Source organism: Talaromyces stipitatus, genomic scaffold (assembly GCF_000003125.1).
Source record: "Talaromyces stipitatus ATCC 10500 scf_1105507295549 genomic scaffold, whole genome shotgun sequence".
NCBI classification, from domain to species: domain Eukaryota; kingdom Fungi; phylum Ascomycota; class Eurotiomycetes; order Eurotiales; family Trichocomaceae; genus Talaromyces; species Talaromyces stipitatus.
In genome coordinates this window covers 24,946-52,923 of record NW_002990117.1, presented here as the reverse complement: position 1 = coordinate 52,923, position 27,978 = coordinate 24,946, and the positions used below count along the sequence as shown (strand labels likewise).

Here is a 27,978-nt window from a genome sequence, read left to right as displayed (position 1 = left end):
ACTGTACTCGTTTTTGGTGCTTACCCGTGCATAACAACTGACTCGCCCCCATCCGCGTTAACTGCTCGACGTGCTGAGGCAATGAGAAAGGCGATGGCTGAATTGAGACGTGCCGTGGCAGAGCAACGAGTCAATGACGCACTTAACACCAGGAACGGCCCAATTATCACGGAAACGCTTAATCTCGCACCAGGGAGCGAAGTCAAAGTATGGCGCGAAGGAGATGGTTGGTCAGGACCGTACAAAGTTATATCAGTCAATGGCCATGACGTGACTGTAGATCTTGGAAATGGTGCTGTTGCATTCAGGGCGACGTCGGTACAGCAGTATTTACGTGATAGCAAGGATGAGAGTGATCGCCTGATTAGATTGCCTCTCTCTCCCCCCCAAGAGGATCTCAATCGCCAGGACGGTCGGTCCCAAGTCGACTTCGACCAGACTCCGAGGACTAGAGCAAGGGTAAGACTGCAAGACCATCCTGCAAATCCGAATCACCATGTTGAGACTGGGGGAGTCCACGCACCGCAGACCCCCGAGATGCCTGTGTTGCCACGCCGCCGAGGACGACCGCGTGGTTCCAAAAATAAGCCAAAAGCGTACGCCGAAGTGTTCATATCCAAAAAGGAGAGGGACGACCTTGAACTTGCCGTCAAGCTGCGGCGTGAAGGCAAGATCGCCACCAACGGCGTGCCGTTCGAATTATCAGGAAAAACAGAGATCGACAGCTTGATAGCAAATGGGACCTTCAAGATCCTTCACCGTGCCGATATGGACCTACGTGGCATCAGAATTTTCAATTCCCGCCTTGTCAACGAGATAAAGGGCAAGAACGAGATTCCCTATGAGAAATCTCGACTTGTTATACAAGGATATAACGACGCTGGGAAGGATAAGATCTTGACCCAGGCACCCACGATCCAGCGTGCAAGCCAACACTTATTAGTGTCGCTTATCCCCACACTCATTGAGATGGGAATGGTCGTTAAGATCCGGGATATCACGCAAGCATACACACAGGCGAAGACCAAGCTCGAGCGTCTGATTATCGCCAATCTTCCCATTGAAATGCAGGATAAGTATCCACCAGATTCACTCCTATTAGTTGAAGGCCCGCTATATGGGATCCCTGAGGCAGGTGTTCATTGGTTTGGAACATACCAGGCGCACCATCTTAACAAATTGAACATGGAAACCTCGACGTACGACCCATGCCTTCTTATCTCAAAGCTAGGAGACGACGAATTTGGACTTGTGGGAATGCAAACGGACGACACACTTCTTATCTATACAGAAAAGTTCTCCAGAGGTGAACAAGCCGCGTTGCAAGAGGCAAACTTTAAAGCGAAGCCAAAAACACGACTCTCGGAGACCAAGCCTCTAGAATTCAATGGTGCAAGAATTACCCTGCAGAATGGCATTGTCAATTTACAACAGAAAGGGCAAGCAGCGAGGATCCAACCAGTGGGTATGGAAGAACGCGCACAGAAGTATGTCGAACAACGCGCACGGGGAGCCTATCTGGCTTCGATCTGCCAACCTGAAGCTGCGTATGACTTGGCCGTGGCCGCTCAGCTGCAAGAGAAGGATCGCTCCGATTCTGATTATGAGGCGTTGAATAAACGTCTCATATGGCAGGCCCAGAATCCAGAGAGAGGGCTCCGTTATGTGCCTCTCAACCTCGCCAAAGCCAGGATTATGGTTTTTACTGATGGATCCTTTGCCAATAACCGGGATTTGACTTCCCAAATCGGATTCCTGATTACCATGGTCAACGAAGACTTCTCGCAGCAAGGCCGCTTCGTCGCCACTGGCAACATCTTGCATTGGCAATCAGCAAAGTGTAAACGCGTTACACGGAGTATACTAGCCTCTGAGGTCTATGGCCTTACAGCTAGATTTGACCATGCGTTCACTATTGCCAGTACCACCAAAATGATCACCAGTCGTCTGGACCTACTGGCAATGCCTGTAATTATTTGTACGGATTCATTTTCGCTTTATGAATGCCTCGGTAAGCTTGGGACCACCAAAGAGAAACGCCTCATGATCGATATCATGGCACTTCGTCAATCTTATGAGAAGCACGAGATCCACGAGATCCGTTGGATCCATGGAGACGATAACCCGGCCGACGCTTTTACGAAGTCAAGCCCTAACAAGGCCCTATGGGACCTTGTTGACAGCAATAAGCTGACAGTTCGTGTTGAAGGCTTCGTTGAGAGAACCGGGAGCGATTAGGAGGCGATTCGGGGCCAAGTGGGGGACGAGATCGAAGTGGAGACGTGTTTTCGGACACGCCAGCTACCTCAATAGATCTTTTGTTTGATCCCTTCGTTATGTTTTTGTATGGTTTTTCATGGGTTTTTGGATCTCGATCGCAATCCAATTTGTAAAAGAGATCCAGTGTTGGTTTGTGGGAGCAATCGAGATGCCTCACTCCGACGCACTGAGCCGCAGGGCGTCACGTGACCTCGTCTAGGATAGAGGGATGTAAGACCGCGTCGGGGCGTGAGTTAGATAGCTACAATCACACACATTTTGAACCCATACAGAATTGCAGTACCTGCTAACCATTCATGTACGTACGTACATTAACGTGTACACGTGCTTTATGCACCCACAACCATAGTAATTATTATTATTATTATTAATCAAGTTTATTGTCCGTACCCAGCCCTACTGGCTATGACAGACCACACAACCATAGTAATTAATGTTGGATTTTTATTAGTTTGCAGGAGTTGTCAGGGATGTCGATTTCATTGTTGTTCGGACCAATTCCGCCGGCTATAGCTATCCCCATTATTAGTTCAGGATACAGGGGATTTGGTTTCGACTCGTGGCAATAAAGTCCTTTTCACCCAATTATGAGCGCTCGTTGCTTACCTTCCCCTTCTATTTTCTCGAGGATGCACTGCGTCGCTTCCTTTCGCTTCGAATCATGCAGCCTGCGAACAGGGGGAGCGGGCAAAGTCCTACCCTAGCGTACAGCTGAAAAGGTGTCAAGTAGTCAGTCCCATGCAAGCAATAATTTTGCGGCGCAGCACTCTACAATGGTGCATGCCTTGAACTCGTCAAGGATATTACAGCCTAGAGATCCTCGTGCACTTAGTCCTACACATTAGACTAAGTGATAGTTTTGCGACGCAGCACTCTGGGATAGTCAGTCCCATGTATTATTGAATGATCTTACAGCACAGCACTCTAGGATAGTCGGTTCTAGGCGATACTTTTGTAGCTCGACTCTCTGGGGAAAACAGATAGTTTGTTAAAGTACTATTATATATAAGCTAACATATATAATCCATATATCTAATTATTGCTTAACATCTCCTAGATCTGCACTAAGACCGCTTCCGGAGTAGCGTCTGAGCTAGCGCCATTACGGTACATTAACTGATGATCCCTGCACCACACACCGATACCTGATTCGCAGCAACACACGAATGACCAGGCTTACAGCCTTTTAACTAATTGATGGAGAAGTGTTATCAGCTATTTCAACCCTCACTCTTCCACTGTATAAGGCGACTACAGAACAAACAAAAAAAAAAACTATCGCCCGAAGCGCCGACTAAGTCACCTAACACCCTACAACCTCAGAAGCAATCTCGAAGGAAATTGAGTCGCGGGACGACAACAAAGAGAGACCAGGTTCAAAAAAAAAAAAAAAAAAAAAAAAAAAAAAAAAACTCCCATGTCCTCTCCATGTCTAATCATGAGCAGCCGGTGGTAGATATAACCACAAAGACCCGAGAAAAGTTTCGGACTTCCTGCGACCCGTGTGCCGCGTCCAAAGTGAGATGCTCCAAAGAGCAACCTCGATGTGCCCGCTGTGCCCAATACGGCCGCAAATGTGTCTATGGGCGCTCGAGAAGGAAGGGCAAACCGCCAGGATGTGTGAATAGAGCTTCCCTCCAGGCTTCGGAGCGGCCTGAGTCGACGTCCGTGCTCCCACCAGTCAATAGCCCGGGAAATTACCAATGGAATCTTGCAGGTAGTATATTCACGGATACCAGTTACTCCGCTCCCGCTCTAGGTCATCTCATGCAAGGCTCATGGGAGTCTATCGTGCACTCCATGGCAGAGGCTTCGCAGTACGACAGAATGAATCCTCAAGGTTTCTTGATGGACACGCATCTGCCATCGGACTCACCCCCATTGCTGTCATCCGCTCCTCCTCCACGGTTAGGGACGTCTCTCACAGAACGGACAGCTAGGATGACTGGGAATACGATGGCTTACAGTGGTTCAGATGTGGCCGATGATGAACCAGCAGAAAGTGACGAGGAAGGGAACGCCATCGAGGACAACCAAGGAATGGAGGTCGAAATTTACGAAATGGCACATGCTTCGTGTATTGCTACTGCTTGTCAAACCCTGTCATCCCTCTATCAACTCATGCGGAGTGATGGTGCAGCTCAGAATCGGAGTCCACGGCTATCAAGCCAGAACTCTTCAAGTCCATCGAAACGAGTACCTACCAGTGATCTGGTCTTCCATACAGCACGGGGCGCAACAGCCACGGTGTCAAGGTTGCTCAGCTGTGCCTGTAGCTCTGCGCATGATCCTTCACTTCTGTCACTTCTCGCCACTATCGTCTCCAAAATTCTTGCCTGGTATCAAGTGCTATATGATCACGACATAGCCAGTATTGGCACTAGAGAGCCCACGACACCAACAGATGCAACTCCCACAACAGTACCGTCTTCGGCGTCCTCAAGCTCAAACTCCAAACCAGGGAAGTCCGTTTACACTGTGCCATTGACCATCGGGACCCTCCATCTTCCGCGGGAAACAGAGACCAGAATGAAGGCTCAGTTGCTCCTTTGTGAGCTACGGCCCGTTTTCGACGCATGCCAGCTCCTCATTGCGCGGGTTAATGCGTCTGAAGATACCTGGGGAGAGAAAGTGGTTTGTAACGAGTTTCACGCGAATTTACAATTAAAGCTAGGGGAGTTGAAGCGATTGTTAACTACGGCGTGTTCCTAACAGTGCTCATGCTATAGAAACTTGCTTTTATTATACCTCCTCTCTATACAGCCCCCTTTTCGTCTTCCTATTCGGTATTTTTACTTACGAACTTCATTTACTCTTTTTCTACTCCTCTATAAAGGATTGCCATGTTAGGTAGACTATCTTCAGCCTTTCTTCTTCTGAGTATCTACACTAGGTTCTCTTCATATTTTATAAGATTTTTCGGTCTAGATCAATGACACTCTTAGAAGCATACTTAGTCTCCCATTCTCATTCACTTCCTAAATCCCAACATCCAATTTCAGTCGGACTCATTCACAATTTACGAGGCTTGATCCAGACGTTGAAATCTACACTAACAATATTTCCCCATGTAATTCTCATATCCTCATTGGGCTTCTCCAGTGTGAACTGTGGGCGTGGGTCAGCCAATGAATTGTAACATGGAGCAGAATAAGAACAACATCAAATATTACTCACATCATATTCACGCAATAGCGTCGCGCTGACCTTATAAACTTCGAAGAGGCCAATCTCTCGGCCGAGGCAAAGCCGAGATTCAAACCCAAACGGGCAGAGGAGTCGCTCCATCTCAGCGCGCTGCTCGGAAGTCGCCTCAAGCCAGCGCTCTGGCCGGAATGTCTCGATATCATCTCCATATGTGGGCTTATGGCGATGAATGACCCATGTTGAGCAGCTCACGATGCTGTCTTCAGGCACGAAGTGACCGTCGATGACAGCACCACCTGCTGGGACAATGCGCTCCATATTGAATCCTGTAGATGGATGAATGCGGAAGGTCTCCTTAATGCAGGCATCGAGGTAGGGCAGCTGCTTGGAGACAACTTCCCAAGATGGGATAAGATCGCGGTCTGTAAGGATGGAGTCGATTTCGCGGCGCAGTTTTGTCAGAACCTCTGGGACTTTGAGGACATGGTAGATAAGGGCTGCGATGGCAGTACGACTTTCATATAGGTGTTAGTTAAGTTTTAGCTCCATAAATACACATATCACGACTTACACAGCCTCAGAAGCAGGTACAACCACCATTAGCCCGAGATCGACCACTTCGTTCCGGGTGACAATATCCGGGCTATTCTTATGTGCCTCTAGGAACTGGTCCAGCAAGTCGTGATGCTGGCCCATTGCATTGGGGTTGTTAAGCTGCTCTTCGATCCGTTGAGTAGGCAAATATTTCTTCGCAAATGCCATTGGAGGCGCGATAAAGCCAAAATAAACAGCAAGAGGGTTTTTATCAAATAACAGTTGTCCTAGAGGAGCTTGAGCTAACTATAATTGAAAGTTAGCCGAGGTATCTGTCATGTCCCAGAGGGTTCTGCGTACACGGTTCAAATGCGTCGAGCCGACGCGAACTGATTGAATAATTCCATCAAGATCGGTTTTCTGGTCAAGGAAGCCGTAGGGTTGACTGAAGGCAAAGACACCACCCGCATCAAATGTGAAATACTGCAGGTGGAGTGGCAAATCGATGAGAGAAGAACTTTTGTCTGTGCTGCGAGCCGCATCGTTGAGGTTGCGTAGCAGCTTCTTGATTAACTCGTCCACTTCTTTTTCCTTGGGTGCCAGATTGGTGATCTTGAAGCCAGGGCTAACAAGGCCGCGGTAGCGAGCGTGCCAGTGAATATCACGAGTCGAGAAGATGTTCTCCTTCTTGCGACCCTTGCCATGTGCTTCAAATGCGACGTACCAGCCGGACTACACGAGGGTGAGTAGACATCTCCACAGAGGATCAACGTTACGACATACCTTTGCCATATTCTTTTCTGGTCGATATATATCATTAACAGCAGCTGGTGAAGCGAATGAAAGCGCCTTTGGCCCCAGGCGCACCACTTCGCCATACACGCGATGCAAGGTAACATAGGATGGACGCTTGCCACCGTTCACGTACGCATCACGCACGCGCCACATATTCGTCAAGGAGGCTATAAAAGGTCCCGGGTACTTGATCAAGCCGTTGTTGTATCTATTATTTAGAAACATGTAGGTGATCGAGATTACGACAGAGAGACTTGCCGTCCAGAGAGACGGCGATCGTAGAACCCATATGGAGAGAAGAGCAGAAAGTATTGTTTGGTACATGGCTATAGTCTTGAATGTTCGTCACCGAGAGTAATATTTCATACTTTTGACTGGCGTCGTGACTTATAAACGTCGCCCTTTAGTGTCTATGGCAAGACGTTGATGTTTTCAAGCCTAGTACGACACTCCAGCAGCACCCAGTATCACCAAACATCAGGCTATACTGACATAAAAATTACGGGACTATAATAAAGAACAACAGCTGTGATGTTAAACGAGTTAATTCGTAAGCCGAATTGGTTTGTTGCTCGGAATCCGAGTGACAGCCTCGCCATCCGAATAGCCTCAGAACGAAAAATACCCCATTTGGCCCCTGCATATAGTACTCATAAAGACATACGAGTTACCAATTTAGTGAGCCGATTTATCCTGGCTAGCGTATAGTCAGTCCGTTTGATTCTAGGAACTGTCTATGTTGATGACAGCTATACAGCAAAATCCATAATGGCCCAAAACGGACTTCTCAGCCTGGAGAATGTTTCATCTTCTCTGATCGAAAAGATGGAAAAAACTATTAGAGACACCTCTATTCAGCTGGGCAATCACCTTCGAAAACTAGGATATCCACATCCAACCGAAGAGCCAAATACTCCGATCCATGTCTCGCCTTCTACGGCACCTGAGGAAGCGCATCTACTACGACACAAGTTGAACCAGGATACACTGACGCTTTCTCGCCTAGCCAGCGGCCTAACAGAGTACATTGCTCATATTTCTCTACATGTAAGGTGTCTTGCTTTCCTATGACTGCGAAGATGCTTATGACGAGAAGCATCAATATACTATATGCCTTCGCTATTTGAGCCACTTCCAAATTTTTCCACTAGTCCCGCGTGAATGGTCTATCTCCTTCACAGATCTGGCAGAGAAAGCGCAAACGCCAGTCTCTTAACTCGCAGCCTCTGGTATTCTTTTCATGCTCTACATAACGCCTCTATTCCGTCTAGGCAACCCAAGGACTAGATTTGGCTACGCGGACGACACAGCTTTTCTAGCTATCTCCCCATCTCTTGCTACTAATTGCCAAGCCTTATCAGACTCTCTTCAAGAAGCTCTCGACTGGGACGCTGCTGAAGGGATTACATTTGCACCAGATAAATATGAGCTCCTTCGTTTCTCCCGACACAGGACAGACCAAGACCCAAACAGCACACCCTCAGTGATAGCCGGGTCCATTACAATCTCAGAAAACACTGAATGCCCGTATCTACGTTGGCTAGGAACTCTCTTCGATAAAAAACTGACCTTTAAGTGGCATGTCGGTGAAACGGCGTCTAAAGCCCTCACTGTGGCCAATGCCCTTCGCTCCCTAGGAAACACTATTCGAGGAGTTAAACCCCATCTACTACAGCAGGTTGCATCGGGCTGTGTCCTCTATAAAGCATACTACGGTGCCGAAACCTAGTGGCCAGGCCGTATCCGCCCCGGGTCTCCCCAGATGTCAAACCGAGTTGAAGGACATCTCAGAAAACTAACCAAAGCAGTACTAGCAGGTGCAAGAGCAGTCCCCCCAACTTTTCGTACAACCCCGGTGTCTGTCCTACACCGAGAGTCTGGATTCTTTACTCCAGAAATCGAACTAGACCAAATAGCCCTTCTAGCAGCTGTCCGCCTTCGGCGCCTTGATCCATATCATCCGCTCCGGAAACGGGCAGAGCAGGTTTCCAGAAACGGCCGACCAATCAGTCGGTTTGCTCGTCGCGTGCTAGCCCTCCCCAACTCTGAACAAGTAAACCCTCTGCAATATGCTCCCTGGTACCCTTGTGAGTCGCGTGAGGACACCGAAGCTTGAATAGGGGCTCCAATGGGACGCACTAAAGAAAAAGCCGCGGCTGATTTCTTAGATTTCCGACATATAATTCCCGGCTCTGATATCATAGTCTTTTCAGACGGATCTAAGCTCGAAAACTGACACGCTGGAGGTGGCTATGTCGGATTTCAAGCACATCACCAGTTCCTTTGCTCCTCACTCTCATTCGGACCTGGGAAAGAAGTCTTTGATGCGGAAGCAGAAGCTGCTCTAGCCGGTGCTCAGGCAGCTATAGCACTCTCAACAGCTCGATTTGCCACTAATCTATGGATCTGCCTAGACAACCTGGAAGTTGCCACACGCCTTCTATCTCCCTCCACAGGATCTTCTCAAGGAGTCTTTGAATCCTTCTGCACACTAGCAGCCGCCTGGCCACTCCGCGAAAGGCTTCCTCATACCAAAAGTGGCTCTATCCGAATTCGATGGGTCCCTGGACACGCAAAAATCCCTGAAAATGGGGCGGCTGATCTCGCTGCCAAGGAGGGCGCTGCCTCTATCCCCCCTTCTCCACACAGGTCCTCCTATGCCTCGCTAAACAGGTATGCCAAGGCTGGAGCCCTTTCTACTGCTCAAAACATTATGGCAGAGCGTAGCACCACAGACGTACCAAGATCTTGGAATCTCTACATCTCCAAAGCGCCCAGGTGAGCTTCAACTCACCCGACTTGACCTCGGCCACATCATCGCGGCCCGTACTGGTCATGGAGACTTCGCGGACTACCATGAACGATTCAATCATGAAGATGCTCATCTTCTCTGCCGATGTGGAGCACGAAAAGCACATCTACACTTCTTCTTCTGCCGGATAGCTAAGTGACGTGCCCCGCGGCCTCCCGGGCTCCCTTCTGAGGTCATCTCCTTCCTTCTGGGCACCGCAAAAGGAGCACAAAGACTAGCCGCATGGCTAGCAGAAACCCGCTTCTTTGAGGACATCTGCCCTCGTCAACCTCCTATTAGCTCTTAGCTAAGATGACCCTATCTTTCCTTTGTACTTCCTGTTCTTTCCTCCTTACTCTTCCCTTTTCCTTCTCTCTTTTGTCCCAATTTCCGCTCAGAATAATGGTGGTGGTGGTGGTAGAATAGTGGGTCATGGAGTGTAGGTGGATCATTGCAGCTGGCAAATACCTAAGCCCACATAGAAGTGGGCCTTCCTAGAAGACCACGGAAGCTATGGCAATGCACCAAAGAGTCTCTTATCTGTATATAAATCTGATATAGATCTTGAAGACCGAGGTTTACCCCTCGGCAGCCTTTGTCCCAACAGGGAACGGTGGGAAACGTGCGAGTCACGAACCACGGCCGTTAAATATAAACACACACAAACACACACACACACGGAGGCATATTGGCAGTCAGCGGCTCCCAGGCCTATCAAGACCTTGAAATCACCACCTTCCCACGCCGTCCAGCAGAACTCCAGCTTCCCCGCCACATCTTAGGACGAATCCTCGCGGCACGCACAAAGCATGGAGACTTCGCAGACTACCATGAACGGTTCAACCACACTGATGCCCACCTCTTGTGCCGATGCAATGCGAGAAAGTCCCCAATCCACTTCCTTTTCTGCCAGATCGCAAAAAGAAAAGCTCCCAGATTGCCTGGCCATCCTTCGGAAGCCATTCCTTTCCTCCTGGGCACCCCAAAGGGTGCCATCAGACTAGCCAGATGGCTTACAGAGACCCGATTCTTTGAGGATATCTGCCCTCGAAGCCCCCCTCTTAGCATATAAGCTAAGAGACTCATAGCTACTTATTTCTTTTGTTTTTCCTTGTCTTTTCCTTTCTCTCTTTTAGGTTGTATCGCTGAACAGGTTAGATTCGGTCACGGGGAGTAGGCGGACCACTGCAGCTGGCAGCAACATTCAGCCTCTATATGTAGAGGATATCTGTCTGTCCATGGCAGCCATGTAAGTGCGCCAAAGAGACACATCTTGTATATAATTCTTGACACCCAGGGCTTACCCCCTGGCGGCCTTTGTCCCACTAGGGAATGGGTAGGCAGTGATTCATCACTGCCTACGGCCGTAAAATAATGACACACACACACACACACCCATGTATGTCAGCCTGTCTTAAGTCGTCTCTCTTCAGTCTTGCATCATACCTATGGCCGTATCCTCATCATCAACCTTGTCCTCCCGGAGCCCGGTGAACTAGACCCCTACGATGAAGGAATGTTACGCACCCGAACTATGATTTAGTGGGAACTCGCCAACACAATAGTCCGAAGGGAAAGGGATTGGAGGGAGATGATTAGTACGGTTGAGCCCTGGTTGAGTACTCTGGGTATCAACAAGCCCCTAGGAAGCGATCTGTCTATTTTAGAGATTGGCTTGAGCCCGTAATTGTAGGAACTATTGGTATTGAAACTACTATTTGCTTGCTAAATGAGTCGAGAGACATCCTTTTTTAAATGTTAGTTAGATTTTTGTTAGGTAATGCTAATTATTTCAATGTCAGCTTATCTTGCTCTTCTTAGGTACTGCTCTCCTTAGGTACATTGTCCACCTAAAGAATAGTTCTCAATTGGTAAGGGTTTGATAGATTAGCAACCACATCGGGCAGAACATGCAGTCAAAAGAAAGCAACAGCTATCCCAGAGACACTGACAGTGGCCTCGATTCGTAACATAGGTCGCTAGACCAGCAGAGCCAAGCCTCGTGTTTTGGTGAACGCTGCCAGACTTAGCTTCGTGGCTTGAACAAGGAAGTGCAAGGGAGCTCTCATACTCTATGTTCGGTCTTGTCTAATCGGCTTCCGACCGGGTCTTTCAAAGCCTGATCGTGGATTGATTCCATCATCGAAAAAGCGGTGCCCCCTTTTCGGTAAACTGATAAAGAATGCTTTCGGCACAATCATTAATGTCCATAAAAGACTCATGCCGCCTGTGTTGGGAGACAGGATCCCAAAGAAGTATTCTGGTCTTCGAACTTACTATCCCTTGTTGTTATCAATCTCAAACCACGTTATCAGCTCCAATGGCTGCAAGCAATCCCTCCCGGCAGCTCCTCTGCCTCACGATGCTCGGATACAAGAAACCGGGTCTAACAGAGGAAGAGCTGTGCAGCTTTCAGGTTTGCCAACACTCCCAGCTTGTCTGCGGTTTGATGGAGAAATACGGGGTGGTTCGATACAGTATAGTATGTCTCATGGGAATGCTTCACAAGGCTCAGGACGTAGGGAGGACTAATCTCCCTGTTTAGACCCATAATGCTGCCAAGCCCATGAACCTCCTTCCCAGGGTATTCGATCCCAAGTACGTGGAATTCTCGGATTATGACTTCATTGTCCAGATCATTATTCCAAATCTGGATGTGTTTTTCGCCCTTAAGGAGGACCCCGTTTACCAGGAACGCGTGGCCATGGATCACCTCAACTTTGCCGATCGAAGCAGCCCGTCTCGAAAGACTCGGTATGTCCTCTCATTTTATTTGATTGGTTCCAAGATGTTCGCCTTACTGAATTTTGTATCTACCAGGATGAGCCTTGGATATGTCCACGAAATCATTCGTGACGGCAAGGTGGTCTACGTGGACGCAGTTGAGCCCGAGTGTCAGATCTACAATAATTTGCTCAGTGATCAGGGGAAATTCATTGCTGCAGACGCTTGAGCTTTTTCTTGCTCTTTTTCTTTCTTCTTTTTTTTTTTAATTTCAACAGCTGTTGAATGAATGATGATAAGCGAAGACGTAAATACCTATCAGCAATAAGCCACCCGTTCATACTCAAAGACCAATAAGGGATGTTTTGTCTCCTAAGAGTCAATAAATTCTGTTTCCGACTATGGATGTCTATTCATGCATGTGTATCTTCCTTCTTTACACGTGTTAGATAAGGAATGAGTTTTACCACGGCCAATAGGGCCATTAGAAGGCGTTCGGAAAGGAGAAACAATCTATGTTTAGTCTTAGCATGGCGCTAGGAAGTATGAATGACTTTTCGGAAAGCGAGCGCATGGATCTAGTGTTGGTTAAGATAACTTTCCTATCCAGTCATACATAACCTTTCACACATGTTAGACCACGCAGAATGGTGCGTGACAAGCACGATGACGGGCCATTCCCAAATCCATGGATAGTGCATGACCAACTAGGCACCGGTATTACTATCTGGTGCCAACATTGGTGTGATAGGCAGGCGCTGCGGCAATGGCAGATAAGTCCATTATCGGAAATTCCAAAATGATACTTACCTTACTCACATTCCAGAGTATATGTTCTTTCGTAAGCTCAGGAGCTAGAAGAGCTTATAGGCCGGGCAATACTCCGAACATGGCAAAAAACCATTCTCAGCCTGCTGGAGTCGGATCCCGTACGCTAGAGCTTGGACGCAGCCCATTTATGGATCCTTGAGAAGCCCCGAATCGACTCACACAGTATCTGGAAACCGAAAATAACACCTTCTTGGATGGTATAGCAGTATGGGAAGTTGGGATTCGGGACCCGGCGTCGGCCGCAAACTCGGATGGGCATGAGAGATGAGCCTATGGTCCGGGCCTTTACCAAGAAGTGAAAAAATAAGCAATTAATTCTCAAGAGGACCCAAGGAATGAGTGTTATAAATAGAGCAGTCCCACGTGCGCATGCTGCTGTGACTCTGCAGGTTCATCTATCAGACATAAGCTGTATTTTCAACATGTCGTCTATTTACCAATTATACGTGTTTGGGGATCTGAACAACGACTTTGATTCCAGCCTGAGAGCCCTGTGCAAATCCCAAGGAAATCCGCTCCTGGTATCTTTTCTTGACCGAGCTGCTTTCGCCCTTCGTGCAGAGATTGGTGCCCTTCCCCTGGCTCAGAGAAGTGTCTTCCCTTCGTTCACAACTTTGCCAGAGTTGCTGGCCAAACTACAATCAGATTCTGTGCCACATCCTGCGCTCGAGACGGCCTTGGTTTGTGTCCTTCAGTTTGCATCATTCATCAAGTAATCCCATTCCTTCCGCCGCAACAAGACCCGTGGCTGACCGAAGTCGTAGATATATCAGTCAGGCAGGACAGCTATACCCTACAAATGCGAATGAACGGTTAACGGGCCTTTGTACTGGTCTTTTGACTGCGGTTACAGTCAGTTGCTGCCGCTCGTTGTCAGAGCTAATCCCTCTAGCTGTCCACACTGTAATTATTGCATTACATACCGGCTTCTTGGTCAATGCTGTACGCCTGCGGATTGAGCTTTCGGGCAATGCATCCGACTCCTGGTCCATGGTGATTCCGGGATTGAAGGAGGATCCTGCGATTGCAGTCCTCGAAAAGTTCAGTTCAGAAATGGTACGTCCCACAATCACTACGAAATTAGAGAATGTCTGTTAAATGGTTCGAATTATAGGGCATTCCAGTGGCATCGCGGCCATATATCAGCGCATCTTCCCATAGTGGAGTGACGCTCTCTGGGCCACCACAAACGTTGAGCCACCTCCTTGCTTCCGATTATCTTCCTACACGAACTAGCCTACAGACCCGTATCCGCGGGCCCTACCACGCACCGCATCTGTATGATGAGACAGATGTAGAGGATATCCTGCAGACTGTTTCAAACGGGAGCTGGGGAACTTTATGTAACCACATTACAGTTCAGACCAGCTGTGCTTGCAATGCAGCAGGTGAGGCGAACTTTGCTTCCCTCATGCGTGTTGCGCTAAGGGAGATCCTCCTTGAGCCACTCCGTATCGATATGCTCTCTAACGGGGTGGCATCGGAGATTGCTGCCACCGGTACAGCAAAATGCACTCTACTCCCAGTTGGAACATTGGCGTCTAGTGCCTTCATAACCGCTTTGAAGAATGCCGGAACTAGCAAGGTGGACGTGGACAACTCAATGAAGGGACTGAGCATCCCTGAAATCTCTATAGCTTCAGACAGCGGGGTTTTCGGCCAGTCTAAACTCGCCATTGTCGGATATTCAGGCCGGTTTCCAGATGCAAACAGTAATAATGCCTTTTGGGAATTGCTTTGTGAAGGCCGCGATGTCGCTAGGGTCACTCCGAAACAGCGTTGGAACGTTGCAACACATGTAGATCCCACGTTGAAGAAGAAGAATACCAGTGGTACACTTTACGGCTGCTGGCTCAAGGATCCAGGGCATTTCGACGCGAGATTCTTCGGAATGAGTCCTCGCGAGGCGCCACAGGTCGATCCAGCCCAGCGACTGAGTCTCATGACAGTGTATGAAGCAATGGAGAATGCAGGAATGGTTCCCGATGCTACTCCCTCCACTCGGCGAGATCGAGTCGGGGTGTTTGTGGGATCAATCAGCAACGACTGGGGTGAAACTAATAGCTCTCAGGACATAGATACATACTATATCCCTGGGTCCTGTCGTGCTTTCATCCCCGGTCGGCAAAACTACTACTATAAGTTCAGTGGTCCCAGCTATAGCATTGATACAGCCTGTTCGTCGAGTCTGGCGGCCATGCATGTAGCCTGCAATGCTATTTGGCGGGGCGACATTGACACGGCAATTTGCGGTGGCACCAATGTCATGTCTAACCCAGGTAAGCCTCCGAGTGCATCTGTTGTCCATTATGATAAAGTGGCTGATTACCCTGATTCGGGGTAGATATCACTGCCGGACTTGACCGCGGATATTTCCTCTCGAGGACGGGAAACTGCAAGACATTTGATGATGATGCCGATGGATACTGCAGAGGAGAAGGTGTTGTCAGTATGGTCGTTAAGCGACTCGAAGATGCAATCGCTGATAACGATCCCATCTGTGCATTGATTCTGAACGCGTATACAAACCATTCTGCTGAAGCAGAAAGCATCACTCGTCCCCATGTCGGCGCACAGAAAGCAATTTTTGAACGTGTTCTAACATCAAGCGCCGTGGATCCATCTGCTGTCAGTTACATTGAGATGCATGGAACCGGTACTCAAGCGGGAGATGCTCGAGAAATGGAGTCAGTCCTTTCAACCTTTGCAAACAAAACCACTCCGGGGGAAGGCCGAGAGACACCCATTCACCTTGGGTCGGTCAAAGCCAATGTAGGCCACGGAGAATCTGTCTCAGGTATCATTGCTCTCACGAAAATCCTAATGATGATGGAGAAGAATGAGATCCCGCCACACTGCGGCATAAAAACGAAGATCAATCACAAGTTCCCTCAGAACCTGGCCGAGAGAAAAGTATTCATTGCGGACAAGCCTACCCCATGGCCACGGCCAGAAGGCCAATCTCGTCTAGCGATGGTTAACAACTTCTCTGCCGCTGGTGGAAACAGTTGTGTGCTTGTGGAAGACGCACCGAGATCGACCAAGAAAGTCCCCGAGGACTTGCGTTCAACACATATCGTAGCAGTTTCAGCAAAGACGAAGACTGCTTTGCTTGCCAATATTAAGAGTCTAGTGTCCTATATTGAAAAGGAAGCTCCCTTCCTGCCTAGTCTATCATACACAACAACGGCCCGCCGAGTTCACCATCCTCACCGGGCCACAGCCATTGGAAATAATCTGGATGATATCCTTGCACAGTTCAAGACTACTCTCAGTGCATCTGCAGAGCCGGTGCGACCTAAGGCAACCTCGGTAGTATTCGCATTCACTGGACAAGGCTCACAGTACCCAGGAATGGCACACGAATTACTTCAGTTTAAGTCTTTCCGCGCAGATATTGAGCACTTCGATCGAATTGCACAGAGGCAAGGGTTCCCGTCCTTCCTCCCAGTCATCATGGCCACAACGGGTGAGATTTCCGACTTTTCGCCCATAGTGGTCCAGCTTGCCGCAACATGCTCGCAGATGGCACTAGCTAAGCTCTGGCGCTCATGGGGAGCTGAGCCTGTTGCTGTGGTGGGACACAGTCTTGGTGAATATGCAGCCCTGAACGTTGCTGGAATCTTGTCTGATGTAGACACCATTTATTTGGTTGGCAAACGTGCTGAACTACTTCAGACTAAGTGTGTTCAAGGCACGCACGGTATGATCGCTGTGAGTGCCTCCCTAGAAGAAATAGCCGCCCATGTAGCAGGAAATCAGATTGAGTTCGCTTGTATCAATGCTCCGACAGAAATTGTTCTCAGCGGAACCACTATCGCCATAGACGAAGCTGTTGAAGCACTCAGTCAAGCGGAAATCAAAAAGATGACCCGGTTGCGTGTTCCCTATGCGTTCCATTCATCTCAGATCGATACTATAATGGACGAGTTTGAGGCAGCGGCTACCACTGTTCGATTTGAAAAGCCCCAGGTACCTTTAATGAGTCCCTTGCTTAGCCAAGTTATCGATACAGCGGGCATTGTGGATGCGAAATACCTTGCTCGACATGCTCGAGACACTGTAAACCTATGTGGTGCGCTTCAGGCCGCGAAAGCAATGAAACTGGTCTCTAACGCCAGTTCCTTCATCGAGGTAGGCCCTCACCCAGTAATAGTCGGCTTGCTGAAGTCCAATCTGGGACCCGTGATGGTCCTTCCCACACTGCAACGTAAGATGGACGCCTGGAGGGTGTTGACCCGCAGCTTGTCAACTCTCTATGAGTCTGGATATACCATTCAGTGGGGTGAGTATCACCATGACTTCCAGCAGTCTCTTGGAGTTCTTCGCCTTCCAAACTACAATTGGGATCTTGAAAATTACTGGATACAGTATGAGAACGACTGGTCCCTATTCAAAGGAGATGCCGCCTTTTTAACAGGGGCCAAACCTGCCTTGTCAACAACATGCGTCCATCGCATTGTGGAAGAGAAGCACGGCATTCATGAAATTGTCGTGGTTGGCGAGTCTAATCTCCTACGTGAAGATCTAGATTCCTTCGTTCGCGGCCACAAAATCAATGGTGTAGCTCTTTGCACGCCATCCGTCTACGCTGAGATGGCTCTAGTGCTGGGTGATTACATCAGGAAATCTGAACCCAAGTGGGCCAACTGCTTGGTCGATGTGCAACATATGGACGTTCAAAAACCATTGGCAGTTAAGACTGTGGTCGGGGAACCTCAGCCCCTTCGCTGCCGAGTTGCCTTTGATACCGCAACGAGTAAGGCAGCTGTTCAGTTCTACAGCGTGACCCCAGAAGGCAAGACGTTGACTAAACACGCTGAATGTTCTGTTAGCTTCCCTGTGGCCACGGAGGCGTTGGCTGAAACCCAGAAATCCGCGGGAGACATTTTGACCCGTATGATTAGTCTTCGACGCAGTATCGCGGACAACGACCGTGTTCAGAAGATGGCTGGCAGCACCGGCTATCAGCTTGTTTCTTCGTTAGCGTCCTACGCCCCTGAGTACAAGGGTGTCACTGAGGTCGTCATCGATAGTAACACCTTCGAAGCGGTAGCTAAGATAAAGTGCAATAAAGCACCTACTACGGGTGTCTACAAAGTCAACCCTTACCTCATTGATAACTTCGGGCAGCCAGCTCTCTTCATCATGAACGCTAATGATCAAGTAGACCTGGACAAAGACGTTTTTGTCAACCACGGTTGGACGTCATTGCATTTCTATAAAGAGGTCTCCCTCCAAAACGTCTACCATTCCTATGTTAAAATGACAGGTCCCAATGAAGAGGGAATGTACAGTGGTGACATGACAATTTTTGACCTGGAGGGTGGCGAAGTTGTTGCCTGCTATCGTGGCATTAAAGCGCAAAAGGTTCCACGCCGCTTGATGGACTATATTGTTCGCATGAGAGACGACACGCGCGTCGAACCACCTGTGTCAACCAACAAATCGGGACCTGCTGGAATCGAAGCGCACATCACAGAGCCTCTGGTAATCATAGCAGAAAGAAATACCTCGTCCGTCAATACTTCATCCTGGCCTGCAGCTCTCAAGATTATTTCCGAGGAGAGCGGTGTCCCTGTAACCCAGTTGACCAAAGAAAAGACATTCGCTGACTTGGGCGTGGACTCCCTACTTTCTCTCCTCTGTGCCAGCCGATTCCGTGAGGAGCTGAGTCTACATTGCGAGTCCATGATATTTGAGCAGTATCCTACTGTTGGAGAGCTCCAGGCTGAGTGGGAGACGGGCTCTTCCCTTGCAGATCCATCCGCAGTAACAGGACGTGATGCAATCCTCAACTCCATGTTTTACGACGAGGGAGTGCAAGACGATGTTTTTACTGCGAAAAAATCTTCAGAGAAAGGTAGTGGCTACAGTTCCCAGACCGATCCAACTGGAAAGTCTTCTCCAGCTACTGAAATTGTATCGTTGGATCTCAATCCCAGCACTAAAGTAAGCTCACTTCTCATACAAGGAAACCCTACGTCGCCTGTCACCACAAAGACATTGTTCCTTTTGCCAGACGGCTCTGGATCGGCCTCATCGTATGGCTCACTGCCTACCGTGGACAAGTCAGTTGCCGTCGTGGCTCTCAACTGTCCATACATGAAAGAACCGTCATCATACCCACTGGGGATCGACCATGTCGCCGACTTGTATATTACTGAAATCCAGCGCCGTCAACCACATGGACCATATGTTCTCGGCGGCTGGTCCGTCGGCGGCATATTTGCCTATCACTGCGCTCAACTTCTCGCCGCTCAAGGAGAAGTCGTCTCCGATCTGTTCCTCCTAGACTGCCCTGTTCCTCAGGGTCTAGATCACCTGCCCAGACGCTACTTTGAATATTGTGACGAGATCGGACTTCTAGGCGTCGTTCATTCTAGACATGGTGAGCGCAGGGCTCCGCCCCCATGGCTGATCCCTCACTTCACAGCATGTATCAATAGCCTACACGACTACTATGCCTCTCCTTTTGTTCCTGCATCGCGCGCACCTAAAACTCATGTTATCTGGGCTTGCAATTCCATTGACGCTGATATTGAGCAAAAATTTGAACATCGAGATGACGACCCCAAGGGACTGAAATTCTTGACTACTGCAAGGAAAGACTTCGGTCCTTGTGGGTGGGAAACCCTCTTGCCTGTGGCGAGAATGAGTTTTTCCCGTGTCGAGGGAGCGAACCACTTTACTATGATGAAGGGGCCAGGCGCGGAGGCTTTGAGTCGTATCATCAAGAATGCACTTGTATAATTGAGCGGAAGATGGACGTTTTAATCTTGTTGGAATCAATGAATGAATGAATGATGTTTATTACGCCCGGAGGGACTAACCCTATTGTTGGTTTAACTACGGTCCGTATCACGAAGCATAGACGGTAGTAAGGCGCGAACACGAAGCGGCCTAATGAGCCTGACAATATGAAGATATCTTGATTCCTAATATTGTGACTTGTCCCCAAGAACGAGGTGTGTGTGTGTGTGTGTGTGTGTGTGTATTTAACGGCCGTGGATCGTGACTCGCACGCTTTCCACCAATCCCTACTGGGACATAGGCCGCCGAGGGGTAAACCTCGGGCTTCAGGTCCTATCAGATTTATATACAAATAAGGGACTCTTTGGCGCATTTCCATAGCTGCCGTGGTCTTACAGGGAGGTCCACTTCCGAGTGGGTTTTAGATATTTGCCAGCTGCAATGGTCCACCTACGCTCCATGACCCATAACTCTACCATAATAGTAATCAAGCAGTGAGAGTTTAAAAGAAAGAAGGAAAGAAGGAAAGAAGGGAAGAAAGAGAGAAGAAAAGAGGGAAAAGAGAGATATAAGGGAAAAGTAGGGCTGACTTAGCTAGGTGCTAAGGAGAGGTTGGCGAGGACAGATATCCTCAAAAAAACGGGTCTCTGCTAGCCATGTAGCTAGTTTTTGTGCTCCTTTCGCAGTGCCTAGAAGGAAGGATATGACCTCAGAAGGAGGTCCAGGAGAATGAGGGGCTCGTCTCTTAGCTATATAGCAGAAGAAGAAATGTAGAGATGCTTTTCATGCTCTACATCGACAGAGGAGATGAGCATTATCATGATTAAAACATTCATGGTAGTCTGCGAAGTCTCTATGTCCAGTATGGGCTGTAATGATATAGCCAAGGTTAAGTCTATTAAGTTGAAGCTCTTCAGGGCGCTTAGGAGATGTAGTTATTTTTAGATCTTGGTAAGTTTGTGGTGCTATGGTCTGTCACCGTGTCTGGGCAGCAGAGAGAGATTGAGTCTTGGCGTGTCTCTTTAGCGAGGCATATGAGAACTTGCATGGAGAGGGGGGCATAGAGGCAGCTCCCTCTTTAGCAGCAGAATCTGCTGCTTCATTCTTAGAGATTTTAGTATGTCTAGGGACCCATCGGATTTGGACTGATCCACTTTTAGTGTGTGGAAGCCTTTCATATAGTGGCCAGCCAGCTGCAAGGGTGTAGAAGGATTCAAAGGCTTCTTGAGAAGATCTAATAGAGGGAGATAGAAGGCGTGTGGCAACTTCTAAGTTATCAAGGCAGATCCATAAGTTAGTAGCAAATTGAGCTGTTGGGTATGCTATTGCTGCTTGGGCACCAGCTAGAGCAGCTTCTGCTTCTGCGTCGAAGACCTCTTTCCCATGTCCATATAAGAGTGAGGAGCGGAGGAACTGATTGTGTGCTTGAAATCCAATGTAACCTCCTCCTGCACGTCCATCTACTAGTCTAGATCCATCTGAAAAGATTATAATATCAGAGCTAGGGATGGTGCATTGAAAAGCTATAAAATTAGCCGCTGCCTGTTCCTTACTGCGTCCCATGGGAGCTCCTATTCGAGCTTGAGCATTCTCACGCGTCTCGCGAGGGTGCCAGGGAGCGTATTGGAGAGGGTTTATCTGCTCAGAGTTAGGGAGGGCCAGTATGCGGCGGGCAAATCGGCTGGTTTGTCAGCTATTACTGGTAACCTGTTCCGCGCGTCTTTGAAGTGGGTGGTAAGGATCCAGACGCCGTAGGCGGATAGTTGCAAGGAGGGCTATTCGATCTAGTTCAATTTCTGGTGGAGAGAATCCAGACTCCCAGTAAAGGACAGATATTGGGGTTGTGAGGAAAACTAGAAGGACTGCTCTTGCGCCTGTTAGTACTACTTTAGTTAGTTTCTTAAGATGTTCGCCAACTCAGTTTGAAGTCTGGGTAGGCCCAGGGCGAGTACGTCCTGGCCACCAGGTTTCAGCACCATAGTATACTTTGTGAAGTATATAGGCTAATACAGCTTGCTGTAGTAAATAAGGTTTAACTCCTTGGGCAGTATTCCCTAGAAAGTGAAGGGCATTAGCCACAGTGAGGGCTTTAGATACTGTTTTACCGACATGCCATTTAAATGTGAGCTTTTTATTATAGAGGATTCCTAGCCAATGTAGATATAGGCGTTTGGTATTTTCTGAGACTGTAATAGATCCAGCTTTTACTGAAGGTGTGCAGGTTGGGCCCTAGTCTGCTTTTCGTCGAGAGAAGTGAAGAAGCTCGTATTTATCTGGTACGAAAGTAATGCCCTCTGCAGCACCCCAGTTAAGAGTTTCTTGAAGTAAATCTGATAAGGCTTCGCAGTTAGTAGCAAGGGATGTTGAGATCGCCAGGTTAGCTGCGTCGTTGGCGTAGCCGAATTTGTTCCTTGGGTTTCCTAGATGGAATAGAAGCGCTATGTAGAGTATGAATAGAATGCCAGATACTGGGGATCCTTGTGGAAGGCCGCAGGCAATGTCTGTTGAGGGGCCAATCTCTCCATCGAGTCGGATCTGAACTGATCGCCCAGTAGCAAAGGAGGCGATCCAGAGGACGAGATTAGTAGGCCAGCCCTGCTCACGCAATCTACGGATCAGTCTGCCAGGAAGCACGGCGTCAAATGCGCCTTTGACATCTAGGGTAAGGAGTGAGGCAGTCATGCCTTGATTTAGCGCTTGTTCAACATCATGTGTTAGGCATGTGGTCAGGTCAGTTGCAGATCTTAGTGGGAGAGCCCCAAATTGTTGCCTTGCTAATACTTTATGGTGTATAGAGATCCATGCCATATTCCGTGCCACTAAGCGCTCCAGTCCTTTGCCTATCTATAGTTTGTACTCAGCCATGGCGTAGCTCAGGGTTACGGCTAGAAAAAGTTTCGGGAGCTAAGATAAATATGGCTAGCTTCATTCATGGATCAGGGGAAATCAATTTCAAAAGTCTTTTTTATTTGTATCTCAGTCATAGTTATTTTTGAGTAAATATTTTCACTCCAACATATTCCTCTTATCCTCAATTATGTCTCATTCTTCTGATAACTCAATATCTCTGGAGTTAGGAGAGCAATTGCACTTTTTCCCCTCCTATCTTCGTATCCTTACAAACTGGCGGGTAATTCTTTGCACTGATCATGGATCATGCTATACTCGCCATAATCTTCCCCAACATCTTCTTCAAAAACATCATATTAAACGACCACAACGACGGGAAATCGAACAGTATCCAGACTATCAATTGATTGCAAATAACTTGGATGAAGTGATATATCCTACAGATGGAATTACCGAGATCAATGATCTTCCGACCGTACAAGGTTTTCTCTGTCATATAGAAACCTGTTCCTATCGATCTCGCAATATTGATCGTATACGACAGCATTATAACCAGGCACATGGATGGCGCAAAAGTCAAGGAATAATGCCTTGGAATCATGCACATCTTCAAACATTATTTCAGGAAAAGGAACAAATTCGTTACTTTACCGTAGTACCAGCTAATCTATTCTCCTTACCACGTGTCTCTCCATCTATCACATCTACTCTTACTACAAATGATCTACCTTCCTTGGATACTCTTCTCCAGGAATACCACACATTTCAAACTCAGAACTCTGTGTCATATACTGTGAATGACAGTCAGCATATCTCTGAAATTACTCCATGGTTGCGAACCACTGGTATTCATGTTCATCTTACTGGATTAGATCTAGAAACGGTGGGAGATCTTTATCGACTTCCCAATCATGATGAGACAAGATTAGATCTCATCTGCGCCAGCGTGGACCGAATCTGGAGACAGACAGAACAGCTACTACATCACAACCCTGTTAGTGACATCCCACGGCTAAGTCGCTACAATGCTCGACTTCTCAATACCTTTGCGCGAGGAGAGATCTCGCAGAATCCTATCCAGCCTCTCCAGAATCCTCAGAGTCGCTCTCGGTACATTCAGACCTGGCAGAGGTTAATCTGTTATTGGAGTCGAGTAATGGATGACCAGCTTCTTCCTAATCCTTTATTTCTGCCAACAGAGGGTCAGAAGTCTACCTGGGATGACGTGATCACTACTGCTAAGAATCTAAGTCACCAACAAGAATTAGAGCAGAATAATGATGAGGCTCTCCATCAACTCCAGCAGGAGATGGATAAACAAACCCTTGCATTTTGCCTTAAGATTATCCAACAGTCAGTCTCTTTGCGAGCCTTTAACTCTATCCTGGTCTCCTTTGCAGCACTTTTATTCTGGATACCAGATAAGAAACAGTGGATGACAGTTAGCAACTACACCTCCTTTCTCTCACAACTGATCTATAACTGTCAGATCTGGATCCTAGCCCTTTCTATCCTAGAACAACAGAACCATCCTACTCAGGATCTTGGAGATATTATTATTAGACACCGCGATCGATGGCTACTCAATGATACCAAGGGACCCGTGGCGGAGCTACTGGAGAATCGACTGTATGCATTCCGGATTGCAATGAGTGAGGTCCCCCCTGCTCAAGTACGATGGGATCGAGAGGGCCAAGTCATTACATTCCAAGATGTAAGTCTGTCCTTGTTGGAACTCTCTCGACTGATCCGCGAGGGCATCTCTACCGCGCAGGCCATCTTCGAGCAAGAGTTGTGTTTATCCGGCCCAGCACGGCCGGCTACTGAGATCCCTCAATTTGATCTTAGTAATCTGATGGATAACTGGGATGCTACACAAGCTGGTGCATCCTTTCTCACGGATTCTCGCAATCATGCCTACGTAGTACCCTATCAGGACTGGCTCTTCCGTCGAGTCAGTCAGGATGCAGTTCTGTTTCCAATCTTTTGGGAGTTGGGTGTTGATCAGACCTGGCGGATCTCACCCAAGATGGTAGAACAGTACGAAGCAACTATCCAGCGATTCCTAGAGGCTTTACTCGTCCCCTTCTTTATTGGATCTGGCCAGCAAGCGCGACGCACTGAGTTCCTAGGAATTCGATGGCGCAACACCCTCCTGCATACTCGCGATCTCTTCCTCCATGATGGTCAAATGCTCTTTATTCTGGATTATCATAAGAGTCGTCATCGTACTAATGCCTCTCGATGGCCCGCCCGGTTTCTTCTCCCAGAAGTAGGACACTTAGTTACGCAGTTTCTCATCTTAATTATGCCCTTCCGACAGTGGTTACAGCACCAGGTGCAAACTATGCATTCTTCCACATCCACTCCACTCTGTGACTACCTGTGGGCCTCTACGACAAAGCCTTGGTCTGATAATCATCTTACGCGGACCGTGATCCGGACTGGAGAGCAGATCCTTGGTAAGAAGATTCATATTCGAGCCTGGCGCCAGATCACTGTTGGGATTGCCATTAAGAAGTTTAGAACTCTTGCGTCACAGTTTATTGAGGATTCTCTTGATAATGAAGATGACCTTATAGAGGATCACAATGGCAGTATGGCTGCGGTATTCCATTATCAGGCTGCACATACACCTCATACTGGGAATCAGATCTATGGAGGGACCATCAATTTTCGAGCCGGTCTCACCGATGCTGGTCTTCAAGAATTCCGCCAAGCTAGCGAGATCTGGCATCAATTAATCAAACAGCCCTCGCAGTACTCTACACCTAGCTTATTAAAAAGACGACTGCCTGCTGTATTCACTCAGTCCTTGCAACCAGCCAACGTCAATATAGAGTGGGAATGGGATGAGAGTCCTTCCAAGCGAGTGCGGAGTGAGGCAACTGAGTCCACACTAGTTCAACGATTTCATCGTTGCCACGAACCACGACAGAGTCAACAGCGCTGGACTATGGAGCAGGCGCAGACCATTCTAAAGCGCATGTATGGACCAGAAGCGCAGTATCGAACCAGTAATCAGCAACAAGCCTTGCAGTATATCATCCAGGGTTTTAGTCAAGTGGTTGCAGTTCTTCGAACAAATGAGGGCAAGAGCCTACTCTATCTTCTGCCCTGCCAGCTTCCTGGTGCACGAACAACTGTAGTAGTGCTTCCTTTATTGTTCCTTAAGCAGGATATGCTCCTTCGATGTCAGAATGCTGGAATTGAGGTGACCATCTGGAATCAGCAGCATGAATCAAGACATCTTGGGTCAAGTCCACTGATCCTAGTAAGTGCTGAGCAGGCAGTACATATCAACTTCCGAACCTTTCTTCTTCGGCTACAGCTTGCCAATCAACTTGATCGTGTTGTATTTGACGAGTGTCATCTGACTCTGACCGCCTCTTCTTACCGCAAGGGACTGGCCTTACTTCCTACATTACGCGATATTCAGTGTCAGATGGTCTTCCTCACTGGCACGCTACCACCAGTCATGATGGCAGAATTTGAGCAAACCATGCTACTCTCTCGGCCACGGTTAATTCGTAGCCTCAGCACTCGCCGCGATCTATCCTATCAGATCGTTTCCTGCCCTATAGATCAGGACTTTTTCAAGTTTGCAATTCCTTGGATCCAGCAAGAGCGCACCCAACTAGACTCTGAAGAGCGTGCAATCCTCTACTGCCAAACCCAAGCAATTACAGAGAAAGTGGCTACGATTCTTGCATGTCCCTTCTACCATGCTGATTCTGGGACTCGTGAAGAGAAGGCGCAAACCCTCGAGACGTGGCGTAATGGAAATCCAAATTGGATTGTTGCCACTTCTGCCTTTGGAATGGGAATTGATCATCCACGAGTCCGCCTTGTTATCCATCTTGGAGCTCCATCCAGTCTCATTGAGTTTACGCAGGAGGTAGGCCGCCTAGGACGTGACCAACAGGGCGGTCGTTCTATTACCTTACTCCCTCCCTCATGGAGTATTACCAAGTCGAGCCGACCAGGCCATATGATCTCGTCTGATGTACAGGCTATGCATGCTGTTTTAGATCAGCCGAACTGTCGAGTCGCTGCGATGAGCTCCTTCCTCGATGGGGCTGCAGTGGCCTGCAGCGCGCCTGATCCTCTCTGTGATCAATGTCGCTTCCGTCAAGAGAATCCTGAATCTTCTTCGACTGATCCTACTACGACCTGCTCGCCTAATCCAGAGGAGAACGTCGACTGCGATCTGACTATTGGGTCTCAGATGCGAATCCAGCAGATCCAGCAGGAGAGCCAGCAATTACAGCAGTATGGGGATTCCCTCCAAGCGCTCCGTGGCACCTGCGTGATCTGCCGTATCCTACCATCATCATCTGCCAACACGAAAAAGCATTCCTTTATCAACTGCTGGAATCCTCGTCGACAGGACTTTCTTGAGGCAAAAAAGAGGGCACAGCAGGAAGGAAAGCAGTTTCAAGGCTGGATGCAGCGATATGCCGGGTGCTTTCGTTGCTATAATCCACAAGCAGTTTGCAGTCAACAGGGCCAGGGAACCTGCCTCTATCCTGATCTCGTCATGCAAGCTTGCTGGGCGATCTATCAGATCAAGGCCTGGACGGAAGGCTTGCTGCCTGGTCTTGGTGGTGAGCACGTACAATCCAATGAGGCAGCATATATGCTTTGGCTAGGGCAGAAGCGAACGACATTTGGGGTTGAAGGATCGAATGCTGCCTGGGTGGCTTATCATGTATTCCAACAGCTTCTGGAGCCTGCAAAAGGTTCAGTTTAGTCCACTAATTTCGTTTGATAGTGTTTACAGAGTTAACATTGAAGAGGTTATATCACAGTCCCTCCAATTCCACCCATATCGCGTAGATAGATCATAGTCAATGCAACCATCTATGTTATATATATCGTTGACAGATTCTGTCCCGGGTTCATATATTGACTAGTTATATATATTAGTTTACGAAGTTGTATACTACAGCTTGGAACTATTGATTGAATTAGCGATTCAACAGGGCTATTAGTAATTAGGCTGGAAAGTCGATTAGCAGTTGGCGATTAATAATTAAGCAACAGCCAGTTGATAGTTAACAGTTGGCAGTTGGCAGTTACCAGTTACTAGTTGGCAGTTGACAGTTGCCAGTTGACAGTTAGCGGTTAAACAATTGGGCAGTTGATTGAGTTAATGGTTGACAGGTGATAGTTGAGCAAACTGGTAAGTTAGTGGTTGAGCTAGTTGACAGTTGTCAGTTCGCGGTCGAGAAAGTCGACGGTTGAGGGTTGAGCCAGTTAACAGTTGGCGG

At 48.2% G+C, this 27,978-nt stretch overlaps 8 protein-coding genes across 8 annotated transcripts, besides 8 other annotated features; 6 read left to right on the top strand and 2 right to left on the bottom strand.

Annotated features, from left to right (window-relative positions):
- Positions 1-93: 93 nt before the first annotated feature.
- On the top strand, positions 94-2,238 carry TSTA_009000 (uncharacterized protein; the record flags this gene model as incomplete). The annotated part of the gene is made up of 2 exons (XM_002482964.1): positions 94-1,968; positions 2,017-2,238. The coding sequence occupies 2 exons, from the start codon at positions 94-96 to the stop codon at positions 2,236-2,238; spliced, it is 2,097 nt and encodes a 698-aa protein (XP_002483009.1).
- Positions 2,239-2,629: 391 nt separating this feature from the next.
- Positions 2,630-2,652: a sequence feature (AT_rich).
- A 1,006-nt stretch (positions 2,653-3,658) lies between these two features.
- Positions 3,659-3,692: a microsatellite.
- Positions 3,693-3,708: 16 nt separating this feature from the next.
- TSTA_008990 (aflatoxin biosynthesis regulatory protein, putative) lies at positions 3,709-5,009 on the top strand (the record flags this gene model as incomplete). The annotated part of the gene is made up of 2 exons (XM_002482963.1): positions 3,709-4,925; positions 4,955-5,009. The coding sequence occupies 2 exons, from the start codon at positions 3,709-3,711 to the stop codon at positions 5,007-5,009; spliced, it is 1,272 nt and encodes a 423-aa protein (XP_002483008.1).
- Positions 5,010-5,292: 283 nt separating this feature from the next.
- TSTA_008980 (cytochrome P450, putative) lies at positions 5,293-6,981 on the bottom strand (the record flags this gene model as incomplete). The annotated part of the gene is made up of 5 exons (XM_002482962.1): positions 5,293-5,388; positions 5,458-5,941; positions 5,999-6,267; positions 6,322-6,693; positions 6,745-6,981. 5 exons carry the CDS (start codon positions 6,979-6,981, stop codon positions 5,293-5,295), a joined length of 1,458 nt encoding a protein of 485 aa, XP_002483007.1.
- Positions 6,982-7,524: 543 nt separating this feature from the next.
- TSTA_008970 (uncharacterized protein) lies at positions 7,525-9,538 on the top strand (the record flags this gene model as incomplete). Its single annotated transcript, XM_002482961.1, has 6 exons — positions 7,525-7,808; positions 8,044-8,368; positions 8,394-8,520; positions 8,565-8,843; positions 8,877-8,959; positions 9,035-9,538. 6 exons carry the CDS (start codon positions 7,525-7,527, stop codon positions 9,536-9,538), a joined length of 1,602 nt encoding a protein of 533 aa, XP_002483006.1.
- Positions 7,982-9,400: a mobile genetic element.
- A 664-nt stretch (positions 9,539-10,202) lies between the features above and the next one.
- Positions 10,203-10,226: a microsatellite.
- A 1,641-nt stretch (positions 10,227-11,867) lies between these two features.
- TSTA_008960 (uncharacterized protein) lies at positions 11,868-12,500 on the top strand (the record flags this gene model as incomplete). Its single annotated transcript, XM_002482960.1, has 3 exons — positions 11,868-12,029; positions 12,093-12,301; positions 12,368-12,500. The coding sequence occupies 3 exons, from the start codon at positions 11,868-11,870 to the stop codon at positions 12,498-12,500; spliced, it is 504 nt and encodes a 167-aa protein (XP_002483005.1).
- A 2-nt stretch (positions 12,501-12,502) lies between these two features.
- Positions 12,503-12,538: a sequence feature (A-rich).
- A 986-nt stretch (positions 12,539-13,524) lies between these two features.
- Positions 13,525-19,855, top strand: TSTA_008950 (polyketide synthase, putative; the record flags this gene model as incomplete). Its single annotated transcript, XM_002482959.1, has 4 exons — positions 13,525-13,814; positions 13,867-14,158; positions 14,217-15,381; positions 15,447-19,855. 4 exons carry the CDS (start codon positions 13,525-13,527, stop codon positions 19,853-19,855), a joined length of 6,156 nt encoding a protein of 2,051 aa, XP_002483004.1.
- Positions 19,856-20,070: 215 nt separating this feature from the next.
- Positions 20,071-20,098: a microsatellite.
- A 262-nt stretch (positions 20,099-20,360) lies between these two features.
- Positions 20,361-20,415: a sequence feature (CT-rich).
- Positions 20,416-20,496: 81 nt separating this feature from the next.
- Positions 20,497-21,840, bottom strand: TSTA_008940 (uncharacterized protein; the record flags this gene model as incomplete). Its single annotated transcript, XM_002482958.1, has 6 exons — positions 20,497-20,599; positions 20,650-20,776; positions 20,835-21,536; positions 21,563-21,630; positions 21,672-21,738; positions 21,773-21,840. Coding segments are annotated over 6 exons (1,135 nt in total), but the record flags the coding sequence as incomplete, so codon positions are not given.
- Positions 20,648-22,699: a mobile genetic element.
- A 592-nt stretch (positions 22,700-23,291) lies between these two features.
- TSTA_008930 (DNA helicase hus2, putative) lies at positions 23,292-27,496 on the top strand (the record flags this gene model as incomplete). The annotated part of the gene is made up of 1 exon (XM_002482957.1): positions 23,292-27,496. The coding sequence occupies one exon, from the start codon at positions 23,292-23,294 to the stop codon at positions 27,456-27,458; it is 4,167 nt and encodes a 1,388-aa protein (XP_002483002.1). The 3' UTR covers positions 27,459-27,496.
- Between the last annotated feature and the right edge of the window lie 482 nt (positions 27,497-27,978).